General features: G+C 38.6%; 1 protein-coding gene across 3 annotated transcripts in view; it reads left to right on the top strand.

Moving 5' to 3' along the window:
- The window catches only part of TMTC1 (transmembrane O-mannosyltransferase targeting cadherins 1), a 254,750-nt gene that overhangs the window by 124,991 nt on the left and 108,653 nt on the right, over nt 1–21,106 (top strand). For all 3 annotated transcript variants that reach the window (XM_068560185.1, XM_068560184.1, XM_068560186.1), the window contains exons 6-7: nt 2,786–2,867; nt 4,016–4,119. In XM_068560185.1, coding sequence (XP_068416286.1) covers nt 2,786–2,867; nt 4,016–4,119 — 186 coding nt within the window. The remainder of the gene's footprint in view (nt 1–2,785; nt 2,868–4,015; nt 4,120–21,106) is intronic.

The raw sequence follows: 21,106 nt of genomic DNA, 5'->3' as shown, positions 1-21,106 counted from the left end.
CATTGATATAGCAAGGAAATGAAGCTCCTGTAGATTTCTACCAAGTCATGCAACAAATTATTTTGAAGCACAAGAATAGAACCCTGGACCCTTGCTTCCCATTCTAGTGGTTTCCTCGGTGCTTTGGTTTTGTTGGCATGTTCTCTGGCTTTGCAGGGAAAACAATGGAGAATATGACTGAAGCTGAAAATTATCAGTGATGGCATTTGCATATCTTTGTGTTTATAAGTCATGCTCAGCTATATTAACTTGTGATTGAAATGAGTAGCTGAGATAATCTGATATTATGGTTAAGTATTACTTCTAGTTTTTCAGTGTCCTCCTCTATTAAAAAGGAATTATAATGTTTTTCCTCAAGGAATTGTTGAAATTACAAAGAAATTATAAAGAAATTAGTACATTTACATCACTTACGTTTGTATCTGACACATATTATTTGCTGTTTTTATTATTATTGTTATTATTTGTTGTTGTTTGTTTCTAATTCACAGACTTCGTGGACTAAGGGGGAAAAAATTCCACTGTCCAATTTCGTTGTAGGAGGGGAAGGAGGAGGAGATGCAGAAAATTCAACTCTTACACTGCTCTCTGTATGAGCTAGTAATCTCAGCCTCTGACCTAGTGCTTACCAAAAAAGGGGGGCCATATCATTTTGGCTTATTATCTCATTTAATTTTGGTCAACAACTGGAAATTGAAATCTTGAAAGGAGGTCATTTTTTTCAACCACTACTCTCTGTGTTGTTCTAGGCTTTCATTGCTTTGGGATGCTACATTTAAAGAGTAACTTATTTGACACCTTTAACTGAACTCTTTGAAGAAATAGAACTTCTCAAGGAGGAAGAATTTGCAAACAAAGGGACACTTTATAAATGTCTCTGAAATAACCATCACAGTGAGCTTTCAGTGAAACAAAATATGAATTACCTGTGTTTAACATCTGAAACCCTGTGGTTTGTTTTATATAAGGGAATCCACTTCTAATTTTTCCACTGTGTTAAAATAAACAAGCAACAGAGGGAACCTGAGAAATGAAGTTTCTAAAAGCAGACCAACCCAAGAAGGACTTTTTCATTCAGATGTGTTGCAACCCTTTTCCTTCCCGCACTGCCATTCCCTTTCCCTTCCTGCTGCCACTTATTCACATCCTGTAAAGGAATAGCAGAAATATCCAGGGTTGGTCTTTGTTGAGTTAGCCTGAAAATGATGGTGATAGGGGGGGAGCTGAGAAAATGCACGTAGCAGTGCTTTAACTTTTTGGAATCACAGACCTAGCTGACACTGGAGATCCAAGTCAAGGACTTTGCCTCAAAGAAATGCACAGATGCAGACATACACAAAGTCTCCTGTGCAGTTTCAGGAAGTGGTAAACTCCCTCAAGCCCATTTCAGGACAGAAAAGACGCGCCTGTGTCCTGAGAGCTGACAGTATTCCTGGCCTTACTCCTTGCCAAGCTCTCTTTTGAGAGCTAAGGGAGAAGAAAGGATTTAAATGTAGTGCTTGGGGGTGGATCCAGTCCAGAGCTTGCTAAGAGGTGGCTCTGTGTACTGTTTTTTGGAAGAAGAAAAGGGAAGCAAGATGGAAGGGACCTGCCTCTGAGTGACACTGTCTCCTCCTTACAGAGCCACTTGGACGCACTTAGCTGTAACAAAACAGGAACCACATGTATTTTGTAAGCAGTCAAGTTAGACGTTTCTTTGTGAGCTGCTAACCCACTCAGGTCTTCAAAAGGATCTCTCTCCTTATAGAACATCTTTGCTGTGTGAAGATACCACACACATTCAAATGCAGATTTTAAGAGTTTCTGGGGGAGGATTCCTTTGAGGAAAAATTAGACTAAAAAAAGTAAAAGAAAAAAATGAAAAAGGGCAGGGGAAACAAGGATGAGGTGGGAAATGTTTGCTGGATTATGTGGTTCAGTTTGACTTTTTTCCCTACACTTTGTACAGAAATTTGCCTGTAGGTGAAAAGGACTTTAGGGTTTCCTGAAGTTTGTTGACAATCTCCTCTTGCTTCCCTTTCATCGTCTTTATTAAAACCAGCCAATCACATGTCTTCTATGTGGATGAGTACAAGTGGGTGATCTGTGGGAGATGCAGGGTCCACACAAGTTGCCGCCCCTCTAGAAGTGACATTCTTGTAACCTAGTTTGGTTCCAAAGGTCATAGGCAGATGAGGAAATTATCCATTGCATATGGGTGAGCTCTGTTTGACCACCAATGCTTAATAACTTTGTTACCTTGGATAAATTACTTAACCTCATAAAACCTTAGCATCCTTTTTTTTAGGGGTAAGACATTTGTGAGCTATTTTGTGGGTGGAAGACATTGTGCCTCTCAAATTACATTCAGTAGGCAAATTAAATCTTATTTTGTTTAAGATCATCCCTGTGACTAGTGTAATCATATAGTTGCCAGAATACCTGGGTTATTTGGGATTATATGGGATAGTAATATTTATAGCTAACTATTTTACAGTTAGGTTGTGTTCCATATATTATCACACTTATTCTTCACAACTTTCCTGTGAAGTAGATACTATTATTTTCCACTCTTTTATAAGTGGGAAAGACGTGCAGAGATGTTGGAAAACTTGCCCAAGATCATCCAGACAGTAGGCAGCAGAGCTGGGGGATTGAAACCCACGTGGTCTGGTTCCAGAAGCCATGCTCTTAGCTATGATCCTTTCCAGCCTTCTCTTGAGCTAGTCTATTCACACAGAAAGGAAAACATTATTTGTGGCAGACTCTGACACTTATTTAAGATGTTTTTTCTTTCCTGTTTCAGGTATCTGACAGCAAGCAGCAATAGAAATTTCTTGCTTACCATGAGGCCATTCTTAAAAAGGGCCATTTTGGTCATAAGTTATGTAAGTACATATATGCTTTTGAAATATCTGATAAGAAATATTTCACTTTAATTTGACTCAGAGACATGATCCAGATTGTTTGAGTCAGCAGTAGCGTCTAACAATATGATCTTAAGATCAAAGAATTTACACGCTATAAATGTTACAAAGCCTTGGAATGTATGTATGGAAGCATTCTAGGGATATGTGAACTCAGTGACACCAACAGTATTAACTATAATATTGTTTGTGCCGTTCTCAAGGTGCTGACGCTGTGTTGTCTCTGCACACAAACCTGGCTGTATCAGTTATCTAGTGCTGCACTTTTATAAAAAGCATTCATGAAATAAGCCAGTGATATTCATGGGAAAAAGTCCAGGCTTAACTACCTCCCAAAATTAATCTTTTACCTTTTATTGAAGCAAAGATTTCCCTCTGACTTTAACAGAAACAACATAATTGGTCCTACTGAAATGAGAATAACATCTAGAAGGTCTGTGTGGGTGGCTTCTTCTATAAACAGAACTTATCACCACAGAAGTGTCCCTGGCCTCTGGTTTTCTTATGCACCTTTGCAACAGGATAGCGCCATTCAGTGATAAAATTCCACTGAGTAGACACAAAAGATGTTTCCTGGGGTTGTTGAAATAACCCTTGCATGAGTGGTCTGCTCCAGAGCATTTGAGAGTTGGAGCATTTCCAAATGTATTTATTCAGGACACAGAAGTATCATCTATCATAGTTTAAGTTAACTTTCGTGGGGCTCTGTGAGAGGGATGGTTAATAACCTGGGCATTGGAGACCAATGACATGGGTCCAACTCCTGGATCTTGCAGTTTACTAGCTGTGGGATTCTGGGCAAATTGGGAGGCCTCAGGTGGATGGAAAGCCTTTAGTGGATAACAATGGATAACAGCTAATAAGTGCTTGAAACTGACGGCTGTTATTAAGATTTGCTTGCCTTTCCATCATCACCTTCATTGTTTACTCTTCCCTCTACCCAACTACTTTCCTACTCATCTTCAATGTTAGGATTTTACAGAAATGTTCACTAGAAAAAGTGTTTGTAGATCAAAATATTTGTAAAGCATCTGAAAGTATCCTCCAGAAAGGTGGGGCTTACTCCCGACAATCAATGATTTTCTTACCAAATCTTCTTTTCTCTGAAGGTGATTGTTGTTCTGTACTTCCGTCTGTGGATAATGGGAGGATCTATGCCCCTCTTTTCAGAGCAGGATAATCCAGCTTCATTTTCACCTTACATTCTTACAAGGTCAGTAGAAATACATTTTTTTAACTTTACTTGGTATTTATCAGGTTGTTTTAAATAATCCTAAACGATATGTTGTCTTTGCATTTTAAGGAAAAAAAGGTTGTGTTCTATTCAGGGTGTGTGGAGAAAAGAAACTACTGTTTAGATGTTTGGAATTCTTTTCAACAAATGGTGCTATTTTGTCAATATTTTTGGTATTGTTCTCATTTTGGTATATATTTGTTTACTCAACAAGCATTTTGTTGAGCACTTATCAATAATAAATATCTATTGAGGGACTTCCCTGGTGAAACAGTGGTTAAGAATCTGCCTGCCAATGCAGGGGACACGGGTTTGAGCCCTGATCCGGGAAGATCCCACATGCCGCAGAGCAACTAAGCCCGTGCACCACGACTACTGAGGCTGTGCTCTAGAGCCCGCGAGCCACAGCTACTGAGCCCTCGTGCCACAGCTACTGAAGCCCGCACGCCTAGAGCCCGTGCTCTGCAACAAGAAGCCCACCCACTGCAACGAAGAATATCCCCCGCTCGCCGCAAGTAGAGAAAGCCTGTGTGCAGCAACGAAGACCCAATGCGGCGAAAATAAAGAAATAGCTATTGAGTGGCTCATATGGCAAATGTTACAGGACAGTGAGTGCACTGAGAGGTGTGTAGAGGTTGATTGGACATTACAACTACTTGTAAGGTTAAAATCAGCAGGGAAGTTGAAAGTGGCGAACAGAAATGAACAACAATTTTTGCTAAGATACAGTCAATTGTATCTTACCATTTGTCCTTAAGAGATTTAGGATAGTGGATCAAGAAGTGATGTTGACCAATGGATCTTGTTCATTGAGAGGGTTTTAATTCCTTACCCAATCTGCTGTGATGTACTTCTGACACTTTCAGATATAATTATATCTGACAGTTTTCATCACGTTTCTTCAGGATATATTATTCTATAATGTTTATACATTAAGGTGTACTGTTCTTAAATTTTCATAGTTTTATGTTCTTTTTAATGTCTAATATCATTTTTGTAATAGTGACCTTCCCTTTTCTGTGTTTGCAAAGACATAATAAATCTTAAACCTTGACCGACAGCACACTTATATTTCAACTTACTTGTATCTCTTAGGGATGGGAGATTGTTGGATTTTGTTTTTATAAAGCTAGGCTTGCTTTATTTCACTCATTTACTTTATATGTTTTAATTGATAAATTTCTACTCTCTTTTCATTGCATGCTCTTCTTTTTTGTTCTTAGTGTTTTCTTCCTTTCTGAAGACTATTTTCCATTCAAAAAGTATTCTTCCAATTTGTTTGACCCATTTTTCTAATAAATATTATGTCACAGTTGTTTGCATTACTTGCAACATCCATTTGTGTTAAAAAATCTTGACTATGCTTCAGAAACCATATGGTATACAGCCTCCAGTGTTGGCTTATCCCTTTGAGATAGTCTAGAGACTTATAAGTTGTTGTTTATGTCTTATATTTTTCAAAATACTGTTTAATTAGTCCATTCATTAAGCTTGACATCTGTAGCCCAGCTTTTTGTTAATATTGCAATCTACTTGTCCTTTTTAGGTTTCTCTCACTGGCTTTCAACATCTCCAGGGCTCCTTGTCTGGATATTTTTAGCTCATTAAGAAATTGTTTCAGGTTCTGCAGCTCCTTCAATAGCTACTTTCTGCCTTTAAGCGAACAAAACAGCTTTGCCAGATCCTGTTCTTGCTTCTGGCTCCGTTTCCCTTAGCCCTCGGTTGGTCTCCCTCCAAGCTTTCTTGTCTGCTGAATTTGAGCACTCATTCTTGTCTTTATAGTTAGATGCAGCCCGTTCCCCGAGCGTACCAGTCTCCAAACGCCAAGCTGGCGCAAAGCAACAGACGGATGAGAACAAGAACGTATTGCTCTCAACTCACCAACCAGTCATTTCATTCTTATCTCTGTCATCAGCAAACACATGCCTGCCCCACTGTCCGTGGTGTCAAGACAAGGTGCCTTTGGTCTCTGGCTCACTGCCCTTCTGTCTATACCATCTTAGCTGCCAGGGGGGTCAGGTTGCATTCTCATTCCTGCTGGTGGTCAAAAAAATTCTTTGGTGGAACCTCTGGCAGAATTAGGACCTTGGGCCGGTCATTCACCATGTTCTGCCTTTCACTTCCAAGGTTTTTACGTATTTTTTCTGAGGGGTCTGATACACATTTCATCCAGGACTTTCCGTCTGTGAATCCATCTGAATGACTATTCTCAGGCGATTCAATCAATATAAAGTGATAGAACAGAATATCCTAACATCTTTATATTCTCCCCCTTGTAAAAAAAAAACACGTATCTTTCTGCTTTTGTGTTTCATCCTTAAAATACATAGATACCCTGGGACATTTCAGTGACAGTTGCTGTAAATGGCCTTTCACGTTCCTCTAAGACAGCTGCATTATAATTGACTCTTTTAAGCATCCAGAACATTGTCTTTAATTCCTTTCCTGAGTAAAGTTTCTACTCTTCTTGCATAATTGTTTGACCTCCGGTATAATGATGATTCTTAAACTGGATTACCTTAGTCTGTTTCCAATTCTGTTGGCTTTTTTTTTTTTTCTTCTCATCAGCTGTACAGTTTAGCTATGATTTGGCTGGCTCTGTGAGTCTGTCTTTACCAATCAGAGGTTTGTCAGTCAGCTATGTCAATTGATCTCGTTATTGCTTCACCTCTTTTACTGGATTTGTAAACTGAACAACTTTTATAGCATCTTTGCTTCTATCTTGCAAGGATACCTTCTTTTAAAGTAGGTATAATAACTTTATTATCAGGTGAGAGTTTTCACACTAGCTTTCTCTTCTCTTAATAAGTGTTATAGTTATTAATTACATGTAGTTTTAAAAAAATATCCTAATGGCTTTTAAAAGTTGCTTGGTCAGCTCTTTGTTTTTTGGTTTGTTTCACCTGACTTCTTGTGATTTTAGTTCTGAGATTCCTTCTCTTCTAGATGATCTATTCCCATGTGTTTAGCAAAGAGGAAATACCCTGCCATTTTCTGCCTAACAAAACAGATGCAAAATTGTTGTGGTATGCTCATGAGAAACCTTTGTTAAGAAAAATTATCTAAGACATGAGAATAAGAAAAAACATGACCGTGGCATTCACTGTAATGTAGAACATTGTCTAACAAACCTAGAGGAATACAACTTTGGCTGACTTATTATTCACATTTACTGTATTTTACAACTCTGTCAACTTAGAATTTTACGTATAGAAATCTGACAGGTGTGATTATTTCTTTTCTCTCAAGTAGAAAATAAAATTTCAAATGTTAGTTTTATTGCCTTGCAAGACATTGGGCAAACTTGTATCTAATTCGCCAGCCTCATTCCTTTTTATTTTTTCATGAACCATGAAAACTTGTTTTTCAAATTTAGTTTGTATATATCGATACATATATACTTATATGTTTCTTATATATATTCAATTTATATCTATATTTAGTAACAGCTTGAGATATAATTTACATGCTATACAATTCATCTGTTTAACGTGTACAATTCAATGGTTTTTAGTATATTCACAGGGCCGTGCAGCTATCATCACAATCAAATTTAGAACACCTCCCCAGAAAGAAACCTCATCTCCATTAGCAGCTGTTCCCTATTTCACCCCAGTCCCCCGGCCTTAGGCAACCATTGATCTACTTTTTATCTCTATAGAATTACTTATTTTGGATGTGTTATATCAATGGAATCGCATGATGTGTGATCATTAGTGACTGGCTTCTTTTACTTAGTAAACTATATAAGTTAGTTTACTAACTTTAAACTAAGTTTAAGTTACTTAGTAAACTAAGTTCAAGATTCATCGTGTCATAGCATACATATATTAATCTTTATTTCTTTTTTATTCTGCAGTAGTAGGCCATTTTATAGATACATCACTTTTTATTTTACCCTTTATCTGTTGATGGACGTTTGGGTTGTTTCCATGTAATAGAACGTTTTGGTTATTCCGTATAATGCTGCTATGAACATTCATGTACAAGTTTTTGTTTGAATGTATGTTTTGATTTCTCTTGCATATGTACCAAGGAGTGGAATTGCCAGATCATATATGTTAATTCTATATTTGACTTTTTTTTTTTTTAAGCACAAGAATGTTTATTTATTTTATTTTATTTTATTTTTTGGCTGCATTGGGTCTTCATTGCTGCGCATGGGCTTTCTCCAGTTGCAGCGAGCGGGGGCTTCTCTTGTTGCGGAGCATGGGCTCTAGGTACGTGGGCTTCAGTAGTTGTGGCACACAGACTCAGTAGTTGTGGCACATGGGCTTAGTTGTTCCGAAGCATGTGGGATCTTCCTGGACTAGGAATCGAACCCTTGCCCCCTGCATTGGCAGACGGATTCCCAACCACTGTGCCATCAGGGAAGTCCCCTATATTTAACTTTTTGAGGAACTGCCAGACTGTTTACCAAAGCGGTTTTACCATTTTACATTTCTACCAGCAGTCTATGAGGGTTCCAGTTTCTCCACATCCTCTTCATCCTCTTCTTCAACAGTCTTTTTGTTGTTGTTGTTTTAATTATAGCCATTCAAGTGGGTGTGAAATGGCATCTTATTGTGGTTTTGATTTGCATTTCCCTGATGACTAATGATGTTGAGCATCTTTGTATATACATATTAGCCATTTCTATATCTTCTTTGAAGAAATGTCTGTTCAGATCCTTTGTCCAGTTTTTAATTGGGTTATTTGTCTTTTTATTATTGAGTTATAATAGTTCTTTATATATTCTACATATGATATTTATATATTCTAGATATATGATTTATGAACATTTTTTACCTTTCTGTGGGTTGTTGTTTCACTTTCTTGATGGTGATCTTTGAGGCACAAAAGTTTTTAATTTTAATGAAATCCAATTTAATCTGTTTTTTGGTTGTTGTTACTTATGCTTTTGCAGTTATATCTAAGAAGGTTTTGCCTAACTCAAATTGTCTTCTAAATTGGCTTTGTCAAGTGTCTGATTCCCTTATTAATAAGTTATGTAAACCTTTAGTCTTCACTGTGTATTTGTACAGGATTATGTTTTTAATATTTTTTAAATTGTACTTTGATACAGTTTATGTTAACAGCAGTTCAGAGGCCGTTTATAATTTGGCTTTTAACTTTTGTCCATTGGGCATGTCCAATCTACAAGATAGATCCATACAGAATGGGGGGAGGGGGTCATCATTATTCAGGATACGCTGGCAACAAGCCCTTAATCTTTTACCTTTCCATTTTATTCCAAACATTCAGATTGTATTAACTGTCAGTAATTCTATGTGACTGATCAATAACTTTTTTAATCTGTAATTGAGATTTGTGTGGATCAACTGAATGACCTGACATTGAATGATACATGTTTCTGCTTTTGACTTGAGAAGAAAAGTGTCATTAGAAGTTGAAGAACAGGGCTTCCCTGGTGGCACAGTGGTTAAGAATCTGCCTGCCAATGCAGGGGACACGGGTTCTAACCCTGGGACACGGGTTCGGGTCCGGGAAGATCCCACATGCCACGAAGCAACTAAGCCCGTGAGCCACAACTACTGAGCCTGCGCTCTAGAGCCCACGGGCCACAACTACTGAAGCCTGCGTGCCTAGAGCCCGTGCTCTGCAACAAGAGAAGCCACCTCAATGAGAAGACTGGGCACCGCAACGAAGAGTAGCCCCTGCTAGCCACAACTAGAGAAAGCCTGTGCACAGCAACGAAGACCTAACACAGCCGAAAATAAATAAAATAAAATAAATTAATTAAAACAAAAAAAAAGAAGTTGAAGAACAGAAGAAGTGTTGTATTTCGATTGCACAACTTTTTCTCGACAAGCAAGTTGGAAAATTTTGCCCTCATATGTCCAAATCCCTCCCATCCCTCGTGGAATTTCTGTAGAAACAAGAGCTAGAAGTTTTCACCAGAGGTAGAAGGGAGTGAATGGAGACAAAAACCATGTACTAAAACAGACAAAAACCAAAACAAAACAGGTTAGCGATTTCAGAAATTTGAGATTGGAAAATTTTGAAATTGGATTTGAATGTAGACAGGGGCTAGAGCCAAGTGTTGTGGGTAGGTTTTGAGGAGGAATCCCAAATTAAAGATTAAACCAAGAACAGTTGCATGTCGGGAGAGATGGAGGGTGGGGCTGAGGACCAGAGTGATTGTCTAGATCTGTGGTGTCCACTACAGGAGCCACGAACCACATGAGGCTACCGGCTAGTCTGAATTGAGATGTGATGTAAGTATAAATAAAGTACACACAGGATTTTTTTTTTAATTTTTATTTTTTTATTTGATTTTTGGCTGCGTTGGGTTTTCATTGTTGCACGCGGGCTTTCTCTAGTTGTGGTGAGCAGGGGCTACTCTTCGTTTCGGCGTGTGGGCTTCTCATTGCCATGGCTTCTCTTTGTTGTGGACCACGGGCTCTGGGCATGTGGGCTTCAGTAGTTGTGGCACGCAGGCTCAGTAGTTGTGGCTCACGGGCTTAGTTGCTCCATGGCATGTGGGATCTTCCCGGACCAGGGCTTGAACCCGTGTCCCCTACGTTGGCAGACGGATTCTTAACCACTGCGCCACCAGGGAAGTCCCCACACAGGATTTTGAAGACAAAATTCTGTAAGAATAAAAGAATGCAAAATACCTCATTAATACGTTTACATTGATTATACCCCATAAATTATATATATGTTGAAATGATATTTTGAGTATATTCTTGAAACGAAATATATTATTAAGTTAATTTACCATGTTTCATTTTCCTCTTTTTAACATAGCTAATAAAACCTTGAAATTATGCATGCTTTTATTATATTTATTTTGGATAGCACTGGCCTAGAACAAGTGCTGGGGTTCTTGGCTTAGCTCTGGGAGAAGGACGGGGAGGTGGGAGGGCTGGCTAGTGGGGCACCCCCAGTGTACTCTGCAGCCTTCCTCTGCCTCTGGTTTGGGTGGTTTCTTCTAGTCTGCCAACTTGTGTTTCACTCAGCTGATTCTGAGTGGTGGAGGGATTTTATTGCACTCCATCTTTTGGTGTAACGACTAACTTAGTCCCATCTGAAAAAAATGTCCTTTAGGGACCAAGACCACGGGTGCTCATGACACTTCTTATAAATTACCACCCAAGATTATGCCCTGACTGCAGCTGTCCCGGGCTTCATGAGTTTACTCCAGCCAGATTGCCAAACCTGCATGTGTCTCGAAAACCCTTATGAATCATGCTGAAACATCAGTGCTGGGGTCCAGTGCCCAAAGATTCTGCTTTGGTGGTTATGGTGGACTTGCATTTGAGGAGTCATGGAATAGGTCTGTGTGCAGCTTGTTCTGTCAGAGAATTGTCATTTAGCCCAGAATTTACTTCTCTGTATGTGTCTCTTAAGAAATGTGATACTTTGACATTCAATTTTGGAAATCTTGGATAAAAAATAAAAACAAAAGCGGAGGTTAAGTATGGCTTCTGCATAGGGCTGGAGCCTGCAGAAGGGATAACATTGTTTCTGCTATTAAGGTGCCTGCCTGCTGTCTAGTAACTGGTTTTCTGTCTTAACCAGATTCGAAGAGGACGGAACATAAAGCAGTATATGCTTGACCGAAGAAGTATTGCCTTTCTAATATTAAAAATGGTTGTCTTTCAAATCCAGGAAATAGATAAAATAGGATTTTTCAGTGAATGTAAGGCCTCCTATCAGCATCATGTTTTTTCATGAGATGTGGTCCTGGATAAGCAGGTGGAATATATCTTCTTAAGTGGATAGATCTGTTTCTGCTGTTCAGCTATCCAGACAAAGGCTTGTATTACTTGTTGGAAGACATCAAGATATGAAATAATGAGATTAAGATAGAACTCAACATTCTCCTTCTAAAGAAGCTTCTTTTTCTGTCTCCATTTTCAGCTGATAATTTCAAACAGGCACAAAACCTTAGGTTTTGATTGTTACAGCCTTAGGGCACTATGTCTTAGTAATGTTTATAGCCCTTAAAGCCCCTAATATGGAGGCTATCTCATAACATAACGTATCTCTGAACAAACTGAATGAAAATTTAAATTATTTTTTAAAACAAACAAAACCACTCTGTGCTTAAAGAGGGGTGAGCAAAAGTCGCTGCTTTGTTTTTGCTTCAGCAACTAGCAGGGCCTTCACACATGAAATGAAACTGAAGTTATTCTGATTTTCAAAGCAATGGTCACCAAACTAGAGTGAATATCAGAGTCACCCTGGGAAGTATGCTAAAAATAAGATTTTCTGGTTCAGGTTGCAGAAATTCTGATTGAATGGATCACAAGGTTGGGTGAGAGATTCTGTATCTGATCAGCAGCCTAATTGTTTTGGGGGGGAGAAGGAGATGTTACCCTTTTTGAAATCCTCGGGTATGAACTGTGTCCTCTGTAGCTGAAGAGTGCGCTACAAGGTGGGTGTTGTCCCCATCGTGTAGTTTGTATTATGTTCTTAGAAACATAGCTTGGGGATGAAGGAGATGGTCAAGGTCACTGAGTGTAGTTTCCCCAACTGAAATGACACTGTGTAATAGTAATTCCTCTAATTGTCTTAGACCCTGGGAATGAAGGGGACAAAAACGAAGAAGAAAGAGGAGGGAGTCAGAAGAGGGAGACGGTGGTAGTAGCAGATTCTACCTGTGGACTAGGGAGCAGGGCTGGAAACGGCTGGTCTGGATCACTTTACTGCTTGAAGAAAATATAGAATACTTTAAATCTACTTATTGTGTTTCCATTAGAATATTAAATCCATGAGAAGCTGATAAAAATTAGAGACGATTCTTTTACTTTTGCTAACAATGGAACATAAAGGCAAAACTTGCTTTTCATAACGAATAAAATGCCAAACCCAAGCTTTTAATTTGATTCTACTTCTTGCCGTATGATGCTCTAACAAATATTTCCATCAGTGCAGTCATCTGTTTACTGTGTTGGAGAGGTGACTACACACTGGTTTTAAGTTTGTCAGCCCTGCTTCGACTAAAAGTTAATGGTTTGGGTTTTTTTTTTTTGGTAGAAAAGCTCAAGTTCATCCAGGTTGCACTGTTCAAGGAATAAGTCAGAATCTCAGGCAGGTGTTTCTCCATGAAATACCAGTATTTGACCCATCATATTTCCTTTCTACATTGTATGTGGAGCCAGAAAACCCTGTCTTGTATGCAGGGTCTCCTATGGGTCTCTTGCGGGGCATTGAACAAGTCTGCCTCTCTAAGACTGTTTCCCTTGCTGCAAGAAGGGTAATATCCAGTTCGTAGAGACTGAGTTGGGATCAGATAATCCTTATATGCAAATACTTTGTAAGCTAGAAAATGCTGTACATGCCTAAGGGATGTTCAGTGTTGTTGGATGTAGTTCATTAGCAGACCTCCGGGATTCTGTGTAGAACCTGGAACCTGCGCCTGATGTATGGTCAGCAGTCGGTATGTTTGCTCAGTGGAAGTTACACCTGAACGTCGGTTTGAAATAAAGATGTTAAATGCTTTATAGAGAGAAACAGACTCTAGGTAAGAAATGAACCTAGTATTTATTTTGCAGAAGGAATTATTTACCTTTTTTAGAGATAAATGGGTAAGAAGTTGTTGCTGGAAGTCTTAGAGGTTGAAATTCTTATTTTCTGCTCAGAGGAGACTATCTCTGTTAATAAGATAACTGTATTAATGGTGCATTAAAAAGGTCAAAGAGACTTAATGACATTTCAGATTCACTTTATAGTTTATCCATGGTAACAAGAATTCTCATTTGAACTATTATTCATTGCAGTTTAATGCAAAATAAGAAAAAGTAAGCTTGGCATAGCTTTATAAGGATGCGCTGTGACATGTGAGGGGAGTGAGTGCCTTTACTCAGACACTCCTCATTACTAGATGGTGTCCCAGGAGCCAGCATTACACAAGGTGCTGAGGGGGCTACACAAGGGCAGAATCTTCAGTCTGTGCCCTTTAGCGACAAGCGTGGACAACTGGAAGCCTAGCAGGTATCTTTTATGGGACTAGAAAAATGTATGGTTGCCTCAGGCCAAACTAAAAGTATCTAATTTAAATATTTTTAGATTTTTAGGCATTATTTTACTATCAGGTTAATTTCTGAAAACCTATCTACTTACAGAGCTGGGTGCTGGGGAAGTAACTATAAATAAGACTCAACCCTGTCCCCGAGGAACTTCTGTTCTGGTGGGAAGACAGGCACGTCATCAACGGGAAGTTACAGGGCAGTGTGTAAGCCCCGAGGCTGTGGGAGCTCATATAGGGGACTCCAGCCTGGCCTGGGGGTGGGGGGGAGTGGGGACAGGGAAAGCCTGCCAGAAGAAGTGACACCTTTGTTGGGACTTGAAGGATCAGGAACTGGAGTTTGGCCAACCTGTGAGAGTTGATTCCAAAAGGTGAGGTGAGCCAATCAGGTGCTGCTCTCAGGAATTTGAAACCTAAGAGTGAGGCTGTGAAGACTGAAGTGACAGGTGTGTGAAGGCAGGAGGAAAGGAGAGCTGGGCAGCCCTGATGACCATGCTCCAGCCTCAGTCATGAGAAGCATGACTAAGGAGCCCCTGAGCACAGGGAGGAGATCGAGCAAAGGCTAAGAGAAGCAGGGCAGCCGTGAAGAAGGCCTGTGGCCTGGACAGAAGCCTACCTTTCTTGTAGCTGCTTGGTTCTGGTTCCTGAGAAGTCTGGTTTTGCTCTTAATAATTTCCTGTCTTCTGATTCTCACGGGAATTTTAAAAATAACTCTCCCTTTAACTGGTTTGATTAGACCATTGGTCCTTATAATCTGGAAGAACTTTAAAAACAAAACACAGTGAGAAACTGGCTGGAGAGCCCCTTGGATCTCTTTTCCTATTTCATGAGTAGTTGGAAATGGTCTTGCCATCTCTGTTCGCAGGTGCTAAAGCATCAAGTATCAGTATTCAGTGCTACTTGTGGGCCTTTGCCCCATGGATGGAATGCCCCAAGGGCAGGCCTCAGCACTTGTCTGGCACCTTCTACTCTGTTGCCACCAAGGAGCTAAGGGATGAGGGCCATAGACAAGCTTCTATACCAGCCATTCAGCTGGGATTGCCTTGGAGCTCTCTGTCCCAGCCCTGTGTGCTGGGGATCTGGGCCTGCTTCCAGTCATCCCATCCTTGTCTATAAATGGTTTTCCTTGATTTTCTTTTCTTTTGTGTCACCTGTTTTTGTTCCACATTACCCATTGTGACATTCATCCATGTTGTTGTATTCATTCTCATTGCTGAATGGATTTCCATTCAATGAATATACAATGTAGGTATCGATTTTATTGTAGATGGACATCTGGGTTGTTTCCAGTTTGGGGGTGTTAATACTAGTGCTGCCCATGACATAGAAACAACCTAAATGTCCACCAACAGAGGAATACATAAAGAAGATGTGGTGTGTGTGTGTGTGTGTGTGTGTGTGTGTGTATAAATAAACACAATGGAATACTACTCAGCCATAAAAAGGAATGAAATAATGCCATTTGCAGCAACATGGATGGACCTAGAGATTATCATATTAAGTGAAGTAAGTCAAACAGAGAAAGACAAATATCATATGGTATCACTTACATGTGAAATCTAAAAGAATGGTACAAATGAACTTATTTACAAAACAGAAATACACTCACAGACATAGTGAACAAACATGGTTACCGAAGGGGAAAGGGGGGGAGGGATAAATTGGGAATTTGGGATTAACAGATACATACTACTATGTATAAAATAGATAAAAAACAAAGACCCACTGTATAGCACAGGGAACTATTTTCAATACCTGTACTAAACCATATTGGAAAAGAATCTGAAAAAGAATATAAATGTATAAATATATATATACATACACACATATATAACTAAATCAGTTTGATGTACACCTGAACCATTGTGAATCAACTGTACTTCAATAAAAATTTTTAAAAAATAATAGTGTTGCTATGAACAATCTTGTAAATGTCTTTTGGTTAACATATGTGTGCAGCATTGCTGGGTAGGAACTTAGGAGTAGAATTGCTACATCATGAAGTATGCATTTATTCTACTTTCATGAAACTTCCTGAACTTCTCCAACATGGTTTAATCAATTCACAGTAGTGTTTCAAAGTTCTGGTTTCTCCACACCCTCACCAACAGTTGACATAATATTTTTTCATTTTAGACATTTTAGCAGGAGTCATTTTATCATTTGTATATTACACATTTTTAATCCTGTACTCTAATTTACCCATATTTTTAACTGTCCTCAGAAAGTGTCATGTTCATTTACAATTTGAAGCCATTTTTATTTGGGGTTCCTGCCTGAATTCTCTATCTGCCATCTTTCCACCTATTTAAATTCTGCATAGATTCTAGGAGGGCATTTCTTAATCCTCTGTCCTTCATTAATCTGTCACTTCTTAGAACTCCATTGAAATTTGGTGTCTATAGTTCACTATTACCCAACCATGTAATATATGCATGTCTTCTCACCACCGATGCTGTGAAAATGACCTTGTGGAAGACGAGGGCTAGCTCTGATTACCCTTCAGCACCTATAAAAGTGCACAGAGTAAGTATTCAACATTTATTGAATTCATGTGAGGGTCTCCTGCTCATTGAGAACTTAGTTCAATAAATGGCTTTCTTTGGCTAGTCCCAGAGAAGGGTATAAGGAGAAGATGCTAATGATGACAATAAGCAGGTTATGCCTACAAAGGCCTGTCATTATTGCTGGGTTGCAGTGAAACTATGGAGATCCTTTTGAAGCATCAATGGAACACAGGAGTTGTGAGGATGAAAATAAGGGACAGCTTAGGGAGGGGCAGGACAGATCAAACCCAGTGGACAGAGGTAGAGTCAGGGTAAGGTGGGGTGCTCCACTCTGGAGGTACCGTGGCTATTTTGACAGTGTTAGCCAGTGCCCTTCCCAAGAGGATGCAGTGTGTATACAGTGGACCCAGTGTCCCGTATTTATGCAATGGTGGAGGATTTTGTAGATGAAAGAGAAAGAAGGATCCTTTGTGCAGAAACATTTCTATATAAAACAAGCAAGTGCTGCGTGTTTCTGCTGGCAGTGCGTGATTTTTTCATATGTACCCATCATAGGCATCTTTGTGTTAGGCTCATGTTATTTCTTAGCCAAAAAGGTTTTTTTCAAAGACAGCAGAATTTATGTATATTTTAGCAGTTAAAGCACTCTAATTTTTTTTTCTTGATAAAAATGAAGATTTAGATTTAAAGAGTGCCACACTATTTACAATAGCCAGGACATGGAAGCAACCTAAATGTCCATCAACAGATGAATGGATAAAGAAGAATACAATGGAATATTACTCAGCCATAAAAAGGAACAAAATTGAGTTATTTGTAGTGAGGTGGATGGACCTAGAGTCTCTCATACAAAGGGAAGTAAGTCAGAAAGAGGAAAACAAATACCGTATGCTAACGCATATATATGGAATCTAGAAAACTGATACTGATGAACCTAGTGGCAGGGCAGGAATAAAGACATACGTAGAGAACGAACTTGAGGACACAGGGTGGGAAGAGGAGGCTGGGACAAAGTGAGAGAGTAGCATTGTCATATATACACTACCAAATGTAAAATAGATAGCTAGTGGAAGCAGCTGCATAGCACCGGGAAATCAGCTCGGTGCTTTGTAACGACCTAGAGGGGTGGGATAGGGAGGGTGGGAGGGGGTCTCAAGAGGGAGGGGATATGGGGGTATATGTATACATATAGCTGATTCACTTTGTTGTACAGCAGAAACTAACACAACATTGTAAAGCAATTGTACTTCAAAAAAGATGTAAAAAAAGGGGCCACAGTTTGATTAGGTGCCATTTGATGCCAGTTCCCACTGGCCTCATTTTCCCTTTCATGTATTTCATCCTGAAACCTCTTCATTCATTCCTGGATTATGAATGAAAATACCTCACTAAATTGTTTAAGCTGAATTCCTTGCTTTTTGTGCTGTATATTCCATTTTTTTGGCCAGATATTCTAGTGGCTTTCCTCCTGTTAGCAGAATTCATGGTAGAAAATTGGTAAATAATTCATTTCATTTTTGCCCCTGCTTTAAAAAAGAAAACCCAGTGAGACAGAAATATTCAAAGATTGTTTTATTTCTGAAATTTTAGCAGAAATAAACAAGGTGATTAGTTTGAAATGTAATTCACAGTCAGTGAGTTAAAAAGAAATACATCAGTTGCTGATTACAGCTAGCTCAACTAGCCCCCTCAAATGTAATTAGCTTTCGGGGTGATTCCAAGTGGCTTCTTTGTGCTTAAATTTGCAAAAATTTTCCAATGCTGTTTCAGTATTTCAAGTAGTATTTAAGGAGCTTACTTGCAACATTTATCTGAGTTCATATGCACAAAAGGTAGGTGTATATCTCTGAGCTAATGGAGATAATATATATGTATTAAAAAGGGCAATTCCACTCCTGGGTATATATCACAAAAAAACCCAAAAAACACTATGTTGAAAAGATACATGCACCCCAGTGTTCATAGTAGTATTATTTACAATAGCCAAGACATGAAAGCAACCTAAGTGTCCATCAACAGGTGAATGGATAAAGATTCTGTGGTGTATACGTACAATGGAATATTACTCAGTCTAATAAAGAAAGAACAAAATTTTGCCATTTACGACAACTTAGATGGACCTGGAGGGTATTATGCTTAGTGAAGTAAATCAGACAGAGAAAGACAAATACTGTATATCATCACTTATATGTGAAATCTCAAAAATAAAACAAACGAGTATAACAAAACAGAAACAGACTCACATACAGAACAAACTAATGGTTATGAAAAGGGAAGGGGGAGGGGCAATTTAGGGGTGAGGAATTAAGAGGTACAAACTACTATGTATAAAATAAATAAGCTATGAGGATACATTGTACAGCAGAGGGAATATAGCCAATATTTTATAATAACTTTAAATAGAGTATAATCTATAAAAATTTTGAATCACTATGTTGTACACCTGAAACTAATATAATATTATAAATCACCTATACCTCAACAAAAATAAGGAGGGTTAGTTAAGTTAATAGTGTTGGGTTAAGTTAATAGTTTTGACCCTCCTAGTGTTATAGGAAGGTGAAGTTTCTTTTAGTTCTGTGGTTTACTTTTCTTTTTTGACCTATTTTGCTTATAATCTGTGTAAAAAGTCACAACTGAGCATTTTAAAAAAAATATGTAAGTAACTACTTTGAGACTGTAACTTTTAAAAAATGTTATTCTTGATATTTGTTTTTTGTCAGTATGGTATTTTCAAGTCTAGAAAATATGAGACTAAATGAAGACAACTTGCAGGGCAAGTTCAAAATGTGAACTGAACATTAAAATAAAAGTTTCTGCATAGTGTTTGTAGCTATTCCATGGTCAAGCTGCAACCAGACTTAAGAAAGCATTCCTGTTGCAATTCTGTTGCCTTTATCACTACTTAAAAATTGTTTTATTATGAAAACTATTAAATATGTACAAGAGTGGAGAAAACAGCATAAAGAATCCCCACCTACCCTTTATCCAGTTTTCCCAATCATAGTTCATGGCCAATCTTGTTTCATTCACACTCCTACCCAGTTCTTCCACGTTGCTTCAATCTATCATTTTGAAGCAAATCCCAGACATAATCTCATTTCAAATGCGTACATTTTCGTATGTATTTCTGAAATACAAGGACCCTTAAAGACTAGAACCACATACCGTTATCATGCTTTAGAAATTAACAGTGATTCTCTCTTATCATATATCCAATCAGCGTTTCATTTTTTCTGTCTCATAAGAAGTTATTTTTAATAGCAGTTTGTTTGAATTAGCAGCTAAACAAAACCTGCACTTTGTTTGATATGTCTCTTAAGTCTCTTAATTTATAGGTGCCCTCTCCCCTTTTTTTCCCCTCCCATTGCAATGTATTTGTTGAAGAAACTGCCATCATTTGTTCCGTGGAATTTGTAACATTCTGGATTTAGCGTATTGCCTCCCTGTGGTATTATTTAACATGTTCTGGTGTTCTCTGTATTTGATGTAAACTGGTAATAAAGTGCTTGGTAAGATTCAAGTTTAATTTCCTTTTTTATTTGACAAGACTGCTTCAAATAAAAAAGCAGCCCATCAGCTTTTTGTGTATATCCATCAGGAGTTAGTCTCCCTTTCTGTGATGTTAAAATTGATTAGTAAGTTCTAGGCACCTGATTTATCCTGATCCATCCATTATAAAATACCCCATCAGCTTTTCACCTAATAATTTCAGCAGCCATTTATGATCATTGCCTAGATCTATTATAGCAAGAAAGAGAGATACTATTTTTTTAAAGTAATTCCTAAGAGCTGGGATGTAACCGAGTGACATAGCTGTGTGATTCTCCTGCTGAGTTTGGTGGTTGAACATTCTCCTTTAAAGCCAAGTCATGAAGAATCTTTACTGAGCTAAGAAGTATATAGCATCAGCTTAGAAGCTCTGTGAAAAGAAGAAGCCCTAAGTGACCCAGTCATTATTCTGTGGAGTTGGCATTCTCACGAGGCAGTTTCACAGGCCCAAACCTAAAAGGGATAAGGTGACTTTTTTGCTTTTATTTTTGATAAATAACAGAGCTTGGACTTCATCAAACTTTCAGTATATACTGCACTATCTGTACATTCATATTTTATTTAAAATAACAACAGAGAGGGGAGTGTTGAGAAACACCATTGAAGTATCTGACCCATTTCTCTGTTGGGGTTTGAGAGCGGAGGCAGTGAATAATCCCTATCACTGAGCCTTTCCTGATCATTGCTAATGATTTTTCCACTGCCAACCTTGGAGGAAGAGGAGGAAAGGGAAGGAGATAAATTGGAAAGGGCTGGGAGGGGTGTTCTAAACCAGAGCTACTTACTGAGAGGAATTCAGGGTGAATTGACTCTTAACATTGGAAAGTAACCTAGAAATTATCTGATCCAACTTCTTTGCCCATCCAAGGTTTCCTCCAAAAGGATCTGGCAATGAGGGGGCTCTTCTCTGCACATTCTGAGCCCTCAT

Source organism: Eschrichtius robustus, chromosome 13 (assembly GCF_028021215.1).
Source record: "Eschrichtius robustus isolate mEscRob2 chromosome 13, mEscRob2.pri, whole genome shotgun sequence".
In the NCBI taxonomy this organism is placed as follows: Eukaryota; Metazoa; Chordata; class Mammalia; order Artiodactyla; family Eschrichtiidae; genus Eschrichtius; species Eschrichtius robustus.
This window is presented reverse-complemented; position numbering and strand designations above follow the sequence as displayed.